The sequence below is a fragment of the Diadema antillarum genome, unplaced genomic scaffold (genome assembly GCF_040938485.1).
Source record: "Diadema antillarum isolate AM-2024a unplaced genomic scaffold, OU_Dant_1.0 seq00000651_RagTag, whole genome shotgun sequence".
Taxonomy (NCBI): Eukaryota; Metazoa; Echinodermata; class Echinoidea; order Diadematoida; family Diadematidae; genus Diadema; species Diadema antillarum.
Window position 1 is genome coordinate 147,988 of NW_027271564.1, and position 12,425 is coordinate 160,412.

The 12,425-nt window shown below is 39.6% G+C and overlaps 1 protein-coding gene across 1 annotated transcript in view; it reads right to left on the reverse strand.

The window, feature by feature from the left end:
• LOC139736529 (dolichyl-phosphate beta-glucosyltransferase-like) overlaps positions 1-6,706 on the reverse strand; it is a 49,826-nt gene extending 43,120 nt beyond the window's left edge. Inside the window, exons 1-2 of the mRNA XM_071647281.1 lie at positions 6,574-6,706; positions 803-977 (exon numbers count right to left, since the gene is read on the reverse strand). Of these exons, the coding sequence (XP_071503382.1) occupies positions 803-977; positions 6,574-6,639 (241 nt within the window). The 5' untranslated portion in view covers positions 6,640-6,706. The remainder of the gene's footprint in view (positions 1-802; positions 978-6,573) is intronic.
• Between the last annotated feature and the right edge of the window lie 5,719 nt (positions 6,707-12,425).

Genomic DNA, 12,425 nt, shown 5'->3' on the forward strand with positions numbered 1-12,425 from the left:
TTGTTGTTTTTTCAGCAAAAATTATCATGGACTTAATGGGTTAAGGGTTAAAGTAAGAGAAGGGTTCTGACAGGGAGTTAAAAGAGTGGGAGAAAGACAAGGCAGAAGGGTTGGGGGTAGGGCCGGTGTATGGAAAGAAATACAGGCATAGAGGTAAAGATGCTGTGGCAGTAGAAGGAATAAGACACTACAGTCAATTATCAACCTTGAGGAGAACAGAGTGCATATCTACTTATTGAGACAAACTGAGTAACATATTCCTCAAGTGAAACCGCACGGGGTTAAGGTCAACTTCTAGAATCTTAATGTCTGCCACATATCACAGCACTAGAATTTTTTTATTGTTGTTGAAATTTGCATAATTTGGGGCTGGAACAGGATTTGAAAGAGCTGTCATTACTGTTCATATCTGACAAAGCTGTTTCAGAGGTCAAAGGTCAGGAGACCAGCAGAGCACAAGCTTTCAAACCATTCTCCATTTACAAACTACACAAAATGAAAGACTGATAGTTACATGTACATCAGTCCTCTGAGGATAAGTTGATTTTGATATAACACATATTTCCCGTAGAGATCTGCCCAAGTATACTTGAGACTAGTCTTCAATGGATTAGGACAAGCCAGATTAAATCAGTCCAAGTAATGAGTGTCTGGTAAATGTCATTCAAACAGAAGGGTTATATCTACTTTCTCAGACTTGTTTTGTGTCTTATTCAATAATTTTGGTGGCAAAAGGGCCTTATGAAGAGTGTACTGCATCATATTATAGACAATAGACTTATGCTGTTGCTGCTGCACTCACATCTCTTTTCTTCATAATAGGACGGAACGATTACTGACAGCTCCAGCGAGGGTTGGTCGTAGAGACTCGGAAATGGCGACCTCTGACCTCCTTTCTGTGGGTCGATGAACGTCTTCTCACTCTCAAATCTGGTCATGTTGGGCTCAGGGGTCGTGAAGTAGATGAAGGCAATAACCTGTGGAATACAAGAAGACACACAATATTTTTTAAAAAGGATAGAGTTATCATGGGATAGACATGACAATCTATTTGTTCTGTGATGAGCTGTCTTGTCTTGTTGAAGGAATTTATGAAACTGTATCATGTGTATGGAAGAGTGCATTCCAAATGTGTAGCAAAGCGAAGCCTGTATTTCAGTACCACTGTTTGTGTTTGTGTAAAACACGCTTCCACAGCAATGCCAGTCAGTTTAGTCACTGTATACATGTGACAACACTCCAAGGGTTGACTGGGCTGAAGTGTGTTAAATATTATGCACACCTGTAGGGAAATGGGCACTGCATATAATACAGTTGTAGGACTATGAGAATCTCCACAGCACAGGCCACTGTTTGAGGGAAATCTTGCAGAAGAAATTTTTTGCATGCACATGCAAAGTACAAGTAAAATGATACAGGCAGAAGACTCGAATAGTGTATCTGTGGTAAGATCATACACCTGTATGTAAGAGCTATTGACTAGTTAGCAGTAGCAAGTATAAGACCCCGTTTACAGTGCGGGGCTGGGCCGAGCCGCGGCCGAGCCGCGGCCAAGCCCAGCCTCAATTGCGAGGCCGCGCCCCGCAATTTTATCCGTTTACACTGCCGGGCTCGGCCGTGCTTTTGATTCAAACCTTTCAATATGTTGTCGTAGTGGCGCTCTGCTTGTAATCAAATGCAATTTGGTATTGTCTGGTTTTCAGACCCATCGCCAAATGAATTCCATGGCCCAGTTTACGTTTACACTGAGAAAAGGCCGAGACCACCTCCAGAGCGAGGCCAAATGCGAGGCCAATTTTGGCCTCGCATTTGGCCTTTTGCGCGTTTACACTGAAGTGGGGCTGGGCCGAGCCGCGGCCGAGCCACAGCCGAGCCTCGCACTGTAAACGGGGTCCAACAGTAGCAAGTACAATGAAATTTGGGGAAGACTTCCTTATCATGTCCCCCCCCCCCCCCCCCCCCCCCCCCCCCCCCCCGCCCAATTTTACATTACCACTGTAGTCTACACTACCCTTGTCCTTGCTGGGAGACGACACCTCCCTGATCCCTGTTAGCTTACACACAGATATCACGCGTTCAGAGTCACATTCATTTGGCGAGTGGTGGAGTACAGTATGAGTGGGGTGGGGGGAGAATAAGGATATCTTGCCCAGCAAAATCTAGCATAGCACTATCGTGTAACACTTCCCAGACGTACACGTGTACTAGTGTAATATGCACTATACCGGTAATCATGTACAAATTTGTATTTCACATCTAAATCAGGTTTGTTGCTCCTAATCTTGGCATACTTGTGAAATAACCCCCTTCACTGTCTGTCTGTACTAAATATCAAGGCGGCTTACCTGGCACTGGCAAGACTCTATTTTTTATACTTCGTGAATTCAGCCCCACTGAGTTGTGTTATGCACTTGTCAATGTAATGACTCACCCCACTACCCCCGGACATGGGTGCGTCATTTCCTCGTTTGGTCCGTCAAATTTGTGACCCAGGTGTTCGTCATTTTACCAGCTTTGTCCGTCAAATTTTTGACCGAGGGGTGCGTCAAAATCCCATCATTGTCGGTCAAAATTTTGACCGAGGGGTGCGTCATGGTACGTCACTTGGCTATGGAAAATAACACGCATTATTTTAAACCGAGGGGTGCGTCCTGGTACGTCACTTGGCTATGGAAAACTGCACGCATTTTTGCACGCTACCAGTACCATACACGTACCGCGAGTGAAATTACAGTGAACGCTGTCCCGCGGCAAGTGAAAATCAAATTCGGGAAGTGTTTTGGAATAAGAGGGAAAAATGCTTGCCAGAATCTGGCAAGCACATAATTTAAAAGCCACCCTTTCTCCTTACATTTTCCCTCCAACAAACCCATGAAATCTGTGGTGACAAAGGCGAATTCTTGACAGTAAAAGAAGTGGCAGCAGAAGAAACTGCCTGCCGCGTACCATTTTCTGCTCGCGGGACAGCCCGACCAGACGCGCGACGCTGTTACGTTAGCTGTGCGAATCTCTACGTACAGCGACTAGGCTGTTACATGTAGTTACTCGCGGGAATGCCGTGGCGTGGTGTGTACCTGCGCTGCAGCAGTACGCATCCACCGCACTAGCCATGGCCGCGCACACACAGCGCATCTGCACACATGTGATTGTCATGTATGGATTGAATGCACAGAATACATACTGTACGGAATATCGTAGCAGCAGCGTGATGTACGGTGAATGACGGTACGGTGCTTCCAGGGCCATGGTAAGGGAAACTTGCCGAAACTTTTACAAATTATGTTTACGAACCAAAAGAAAATGAAATTGCTTGAATAAAACGTATGCAAAAATCGTTTCAGTATTTACGGGGGTGCGTCAAATGTACCGAGGATGTCCGTCAAAAAAGTGACCGAGGTGTGCGTCACTTTCAACGTGTTGTCCGTCAAAAAAGTGACTGTGGTGTTCGTCACTTGCAGCGTTTTGTCCGTCAAAAAAGTGACTGTGGTGTCCGTCAAAAACCCTGTGTGGTCAGTCAAAAAATGACCATGACGCACCCATGTCCGGGGGTAGTGGGGTGCGTCATTACATTGACAAGTGCATTACGTGCAACAGTCCATACAAAGGTATAGCACAGCGCACAGCAGTGAGGCTTCTTTCACAGTATAATACTTGTGAATGTTGCCCCACCAAACGGCGTATTACACGCATGATTGATACAGCAGCAGGGTCAATTTCCACACGGCATAGCATCTTCTGTCATTTCTTCTTTCCTTTTTTTTTCTTTCCTTTGATCTTTCTTTTTCCCTTTCCTTGGAAAGATTTCATATACAATGTCCCTCAACTAATTTTACCATAGATACAATCCTAGTAACTACTGGGACCAACATTGTTCAACATCTTCATAAACAATCTGCCTTCTACAGTTGATTCCAGTGTGAAGCTATTTGCAGATGATACCAAGCTATACAGGACAGTGGACTCCAAAACTGACTCAGACTTGTTACAGATGGATATAGCTGCCATAACAAATTGGTCTAATGACCGTTGCCACTCAACGAGAGTAAGTGGAAAGTAGTGCACTATGGAAGGAAAAATCAAAGGTATGACTATACACTGGATACTGACACAAATCCCATCTCAATTACATGTGGAAGTGATGAAAGAGACTTGGGGGTGCAGTTTCAAGAGGATTTGTCTTTCAGCAAACACACAGCAGATGCTGCTAAGAGAACCAACATCAAAGTAGGAATGATAAAGAGATATTTTCAACTCTGCAGAAGAAGGGGTTTCTCTCACTCTACAAAACAATTGTGAGACCAACATTTAATAGAATACTGCAACTCAGTGTGGTACCCAACACTGAAAAGGGATGAGGACATGCTAGAAAAGGACTAGCAAAGGGCAACAAGACTTCTTCCTGAACTGAAACAGAAGATACCACAAAGACTCACAGAACTACATCTTCCTGCTTTGGGTTACAGAAGGCAGAGGGTTGACTTGATACAGATGTTCAAAATCCTCAAAGGCTTCGATAGAGTAAATCCCTCAAAATTCTTTCAGTTGGCCAATGGTTCAAAAATGAGAGGTCATGATCTCAAACTTGTCAAACAATGTGTCCATTCTAGTCTGAGGCAGTCTCCTTTCTCAATAAGAAATGTAAACAATTGGAATGCACTACCTAAGGAAGTCATCAGTGCTACCACCATAAACCAATTCAAGTCTTCCCTAGAAAGATACTGGAGAAATAATCCAATCAAGTATGAACCCTACCTGAGACGGGACAGAACAGTAATAAGGGACAAGGTCAAATAAGCTTTGCCTCCAGTCTGTACACCCAAGTAATACCCAAGTAAGTAAGTACAGTGCACTCAAGTTATAACGAAATGCTCGGGACCGGCCGTTTTCTTTCGTTACAACGAAATTTCGTTATACCCGAACAAATACTATAACAAAAACAAGGAAACCACGCATATATCATATTATGTTTGTTGAATTATAATACTCATCATACATTGGAAAGCTATGTGAAATGGGATGATACCTTTTTAATTTCGTTTGAATATTTCATTTAAAAGAGAGTATAAAGGTGTATTGTCACACAATATTAAGTCGTATAGAAAATGACGGTTTAGGATTCAGTTAGAGTTCGCTATTCCAAAGATTTGTTTCTTAGTAAGTTTGTTACTCTGAAAGGCTCTTTATTCTGAAGTTTCGCCATTCCCGGGATTCCAAAGGTTTGTTCATTATTTTGAAGCTTTGCTCTTCCGACGATTCGTTATTCCTTAAGTTCATAATTTAGATATAAATATATTCTTCGTTTCCCGAAGACTCGTTGATCGAAAAATGAAATGAGTTTCGTCATTCCGAAGGTTTGTAAATGAAAACAAAAATTAGAAAAATTAACTGTTCCGAAGGTTTTTTAATCCGACAATAAGATAAGGTTTGTTATTCCGAAGGTTTGCAAATGAAAAAGAGAGAGAGAGAGAGAGAAAGAATGCGGGACACACTGAGCGAACGCACAGTGATGTGAAGCGCTCGCCTAATCAGAGATGCTATAAATGCTTGTTCCGCTACGTATTTTCGGAAGCGATCAGCATTTCGTTATAACGGAGCACATTTCTTTTGTTTTTCTTTGTCAGTGGTGCTCGGAAAAGACTTTGTTATAACAAAAATTTCGCTATAACCGTGTTCGTTATAAGCGAATTTTGTACCATAGACTTTAATGGCGATAATTTTGGGACCAGAAGTTTTACTTCGTTATAACGAAATTTCGTTATAACCATGTTCGTTATAACGGGAATGCACTGTATTACTATTACCCTACCCTTGCTAACGAACAGCTTCATCTTCGTAATGGTACGATGAGAGGTGCAGTTGGGACATCACACGGATCAGCATAACTTGACAGGAGCCTACCACTCAGTATTAAAATTACTAATGTTGATCTGTTTTAACACACAATTGCTGTAAGTAGATTGGCACTCTACTGACACTGCTCTGTCTTGTACGTAACCCGACACGTATGTGTTGGGGTTGCTGTTGCGGTCATCTTGTACGGTACCTGTAACGTTACATTGTACGTAAAATTTTACACGTCCACACCTCAACACCTGTGGAAAAAGTCATTTGTTATCCAAGTGCAACTAAAATTTAGTCACTACACAAATGCAACTTGACTGCAACTTTACTTAGTTTTTATAATGATCCAATGACGTCTACCCTGTCCCGTACTTAAACAACAGTTACTTGTAGTAAATTAATATGTCAATCTACGTTGTAAATTTACTCCTGTTTCCTGTTCCACTGTTATGTTGTAAATTATCTGCTGATTGTACTGAACACAAACCTCTCGTGAGTAGCTTTCTACTTGCCCATTTCAACGATTCAAACTTCGAAATAATTTATGTAGGTCTAGAGGTTTCTAGATCTAAATTTAATACAGGATTATAAGGATTTGCATGGGCATATGAGCGGCACGCGCACGCACGGCCACGGGCACAAGTCAGTATCGCGCATATCGTCACTTCCATCTCAATTCTCAGTTAACCAACAAGCAACAATCAGCGCAATTAGTTTTCTATACCGACTTACTAAGATCAGCAGCAACACTGGTGCGAAGGAAAATGAGTACAGAAGAGCAAAGACGAATAGCTCCATTTCAACCACGGTCTCTTCTAGTCCTAGGACCCCATTCAGTCAGTGGACATACAATGTACGTCAATCGAGTACAAGACTGAGGTCGAGGCCTGGGCAGACTACATTAATTGTATGTCCGTGTACACACGGTGGTACTATACGGTCAAAGCAGCAGCTAGCTGCAGCATGCAGCATGAACACGTAGCAGGTTGCATCAGCTGACGGCTAACCCGGAAGTAGTAGTAGCAAAAGCGAGTTTTTCAAATTGGCAACTCTAGTATTTTTCGTTTATGTACGCTATTTGCATGGATGCACTTGTGAAGTTTTCTCGACATAGGCCTACTGGGGTCCGTTTCATGAAGCTATCACATAAAAGCTATCACATAAATCTTAGAATGGCCAAGCCGCTCCTAAGCTAGGAGAGACTTTCACGGAGAAGTGAAAACCATTTCACGAAGTCTCTCCTAAGCTAGGAGAGACTTTAATTATTTCAATCATCATGTTCGAGGGTAATATAATTAACATATCATTAGCATATCATTAACGTTTTCTCCCTATTGTGTATACATGCGGTGGGCACTCGCTACATAGACATAGCACGTATACACACAGGGTATACACACTGTACAGCGCAGAGGCAACAAATCTACGACGGAGGCAAGATCCCAAAGGCCAATTTGCATTCTACACCGCTACTAGTACATATTTCTATTAGTGAGTATATTTAAAGCTATCTACAATTGAAAAGTAATGCATGTGGATTCATAATGTTATATTATGTGGATATATTTTTGTTCGAATCTTCTTCAATTCTCCTAGAGCTAGCTAGATGTAGATCTAGTCTTACCGGTAGTAGCGTTTTCACGATAGTCCCACGTAGTCACATCGCCGTTTGTTTGAAAGACTAAATAGCCTGCTGAGTTTATGGAGCTAAATAGGTAGACTACTAGAACTAGTTAACGTTAGTAATTAGCATGGTAAATTAGTAATAGTGAAATGTTTATGGGTTGATTTTTATGATATATTTAGCGTGCAGATATTTCATGAGAGCAATTGCCCGAATCTGTCTGTATGGGTGAATTGCAGGTAACTTACTAGTATGGTTAAGGCCTGAATAGTGTCTGGGATCGAAGAAGAAACCGGAAATTCCATAAGATATTGGTCTGCATTTTAATTTCTATTGTTATCATATTTTTGAAGACGTGTCTAACAAATAACATTTAATTTGTTTGTTTGTTGTTGTTTTTTTCAGTCTAGAAAATCTAGGTTATTTTGTCCCATAGAATTATGGGCCTATAGCCTAGGCCTAATGTTTTTAAGCCCTAACGTGAACTTATAGCGTTAGCATTTACAGAGAACTGGCTGTGGTAGGACCTAGTGTAACAATAACATTACCTGTGTCATTGTTACGTTTACAAGTCCTAATGTTACTATCTAACGTTACTATAGGTCTACAACCAAAATTTGTAAAGTACTGGGGTTTCAGGGGTTATAACTGCGACCAGCCCGAACATGAAGCACCGTGTACAACTAACAGGGAGTGCCCCGGGGTTCTATCTTGAGAGTCCGACAGTGGTTAGACTAACTAGATCTAGTAGTAGTAGGAGGGCCTAGTAGTAGTACAGGATACGTAGATCCAGGTCTACACAGAATATAAATTGGAAACCATGGTTCGATCAGAGATCTTGGTTCAGACTTGAAAGCTATCTTCAACAATTCTACGTGCATGCTGTCACAGCACTGTAATCGCAATGCATAGCAGCATATGTCACAATAAGATAGAGAATGATGTTTACGTAAATTCATTGGCATGGAACCTCTAGAATTCTTCTGCTATACTACCAGATGTCTACATATCTAGAATCCGGTGGTATCGTGTATAGTGATCCTGAGTACACCTACTGACCTAGATACTACTTAACCAGTGTATACCAAAAGTATAACCAGACTAGACCCTTCGCTTTGGTATTCCTAGATCTAATTAAACACATTATCACTAACATAAGTAGGCCTATCACTCATCAGTAAGGAAGTTACTGGGTCTTCTAAGTAGTGCTATCTATCAAGGCAATTAGTAGATTCTATAGGTCCATACTCCGATGCTAGTACCGCTTACACAACTTCTTTTAGCAATTTAATTCATGATGACATGACAACAGTTGATGATCAGAGTCAGACTGTGGCTGCATCTCAGGCTGTAACTGCGACCAACCCTAAATGTGAAACCACAGTACAGCTGGTCCTACCAAATCTTAGGTAGATGTACACCTTGCCACATGGATGCCTATTGACAAGATCTACAACCTCAAGTCATAATACCCCAAACTATAGGCTTGCACATGTTGAATTGAGACAACCCAAATACTAGTAGTGTGTCTTTTAATCACCCCCCCCAAAAAAAAAAAAAATAATAGTAATATAAGGTCCTTTACATATTTAAACTGCAAAAACATGTGAACTGATTTCAAATTTCATGCATATTCCAGATATTGTGTGTAAAATCTTGTATAATCAAAGAACAGTTTGAAAACACACTTTCTATTTTGTATTCACATTTTTAATTATAGTGTTAGATATGGAACATCAGTCAGACTGCTACAATCAGACTACTGCATCTCACAAAGCCCAGAGTCAGTTGCTGAACTTCACTGAACACAGAACCAAGCTGCTGAACTTCCATCTTCTCCACAGCTAGACTGCTACTGAACTTCGTCGAGACTTAGCTACCAGCATGCTCACCTTCAACAGAATGCAAGTATTTTAGCAGACAACATATCTGTATATATATTTTCAAATACTACAATTGCAACATTATTTACATTTGGACATCAAATTGTCTCTGGATTTTTAGTTGAATAGTGTTAGACAGGAAATATTGAAACGATGTTTGCTGTACTGTCCATCCTGGTAATTGAAAACAAACATTCTTATCCAATGAATAGTGACCCTTAAGGACACAACTGTTCTGTGCATTTTTTTTTTATTTCTCTATCTGTAGAATATGACATACTGATCCAATTGAAAAGAGATAATTCATGGAAAGGGGGGGGGGGGGGGTACCTGCATGTCTACATGTATCAAGCTCCTGAAACAAACTTTAGCAATCACGTTATCTTAATAATTTAGGCCCTACTATGATTGATTATTATTACCCTCTCCCTTTTCTAGTATCAAAACAGCCTCATGCTCTTACAATGTTTGAAACAAGAATATTCGACATAGCTAATCATTTTAAACTGTGAAAAGTCCTATTTACAGCTTATCAGTAGATACAAGTGAATTCAGTCTTTCAAAATCAATGGTAGGGCTTTACAATTTGATTGCTATAGCTTGTTATAGCAACGGCTAAGTACCCATCTCTAACATACTTTCTAATGTCCCATTTCCTGCACTCTTGTTTTGTTTGTAAGATATTAACTGTTCTTGTATATTGAATAAACTCCAAACAGCCAAGGACCAGACAACAGGTGAACTTCATCCAGTTCAGAGTTAAGGACTGGGGACAAGATGCAAATGGAAAAGTCAAGTGACAGTGTCATGGATATTCCACCATCTTCATTTGGTATGTTAAATAATTATTTTTAGCTATTGAAGCAAGTTGAGCAATCATATGTTATCTAGATTATCTACAGTTGGCAGCAAAATTATTCAACCCCTCTCTTGCATTTTGGACACTCTGGCATAATGAATTACATTATAACTGAGATTATTTCTAAATCATACAAGTGATGATCAGATAGTTTGCTACAAGTAAATAACAGATCAGTAGCCTTTGATTTGCATATAGTTACAAACTTTAATCATTCATGGATAAAGAGATATGGTCCAGTGATCACATTTATGGTCATTTTCAGTCCTTTCAGTGATCACTGAAATACTTTGTTGAATATGGTTTGTTCACTCAATGTTTTGATATGTGACACAATATGATGGAATTTGATGTAGGATTCTTAATATTTCAATTGGCATTTTTCATTGTACAAAAATATCTAAATGAACTAATTTCTTGTGAAAATTGCCACGATAAAGTTTGTACAGAGGTTTAGCCATAATATTGATAATTCAAAGTTTAAGTCATGTCAAAATGAATATAACCCATTGAAATGCTAAGAGTTGTGTATAGAATGGCAAGATACTACCTAAAATTCCATAAAAACAAAAGAAATTAATTGTTATCATCAGACCATAACACGTCACGCTTCAGTGATCACAGAAAGGTCTGAAGTGACCATAATGTGCTCACTGGACCTTATCTCTTCATGCATGAATGATCAAAGTTTTTAACTATATGCAAATCAAAGACTATTGATCAGGTAAGCATTTGTCATAAACTATCTGTTCACCACTTGTATATGATTAAGTAATTGTAATGTTATCTAATTTGCCATAGTGTCCATAATGCAATGGGGTTGAATAATTCTGCTGCCAACTGAATAAAATGAATGCTTGTTTTTAATTTCCCCTCTCATTTATTACTAAAAATACCTCATACTCTTAAAAATTCCTAACAGGGGCTCATTATATATTGATTCAAACTTTGAAAAGTGGCAATTACAACTTGTTGTTCACATAATATGTCTTACAAAATTGATAATAATTAATGAACATTTTGTTGTTATTGCTTGTTAGATGTACACTCATCTTAAATATTTTCCAAATATCCCATTTGTGCATCTGATGTTTCTGTTTGTATGGCATTTAACTGTTCTTATATTTACAAACCCAAAGGCCTGAAGAGAGCTGAACCTCACCAAGCCTTGGGACAGACAACTGCAGCTTAACTTCACCCATGTCAGATTCAGACTGCAATTGGACTACGAACTGAATAGCAGCATCTTATCTATGACAGAACACAGGTGTGCTTTCTCAAATTAAACCTGAGAGTATAAAGATTTTACAAAATAAACAACTTGAATAACAGTTGAAAAAAGGCAACCTCTGTTGATGACATATTAGTTACAGGTAATTTGGTCTTTCTTATTTTAGCAATTATTGTAGACTTGGTGGACAAACAATGTCACCTCTCTATGTGAACTGTTCCACACGAGAATTTAAGAAATTAGTGCATTTATATACCCCAGTTGGGAGTTGATTCAATGTTTATGTCTATATCAGCCACGATCGTTGATTAATGCACTGACATGACAATGCAGCTGACTTGTTGCATAACCCATTAATTCATCTTTCTGTTTATTTTTGAACTCCCATCTTGAATGATATAATTTACAATCCTTTCTAAAACAGTCAAATAAGTCTTTACTGACATGAATGAATAACATTATCTCAGATGAGCGTTTTAAGTCACAGGCACATTTTCATTTTCAGTCTGTGTCACACCTTTTTTGTTATCAGGAAGAATCTGATACACTAATTCCACCCAGACAATTTTTTTTTTGCCCTTGATGCTGTTAAACTGTCGCTAATATATTGTATATGAAATTGCTGACAAGCAGCTCTGTGTAATGATATGTGTGGTAGTCGTGTGTGTATTCATTCAACTGTACACCCACATGTTACCACTCTGTATAATGTCAGGGAGAGGGGATGTGATTTGCATGTCGCAAAATTTCAGTATGTAACCAGTATTGTTTATTTTTCCATATTCTATTTCTTTTGTCCTTTCTTTCTTTTTTCTTTCATATAGATTCTCAAGGCGTGGAGCTTGCCAAAGGTGATGCAAACAGGTTGAATATAACATATGTTGGTTTTGACCGCTGAGGATTCAATCCTTCAAAAATCAATGGTATACAATATATACAATTTTTTTTTTGGGGGGGGGGGGAGGGGGAGGGTGGCTGCATTAGATG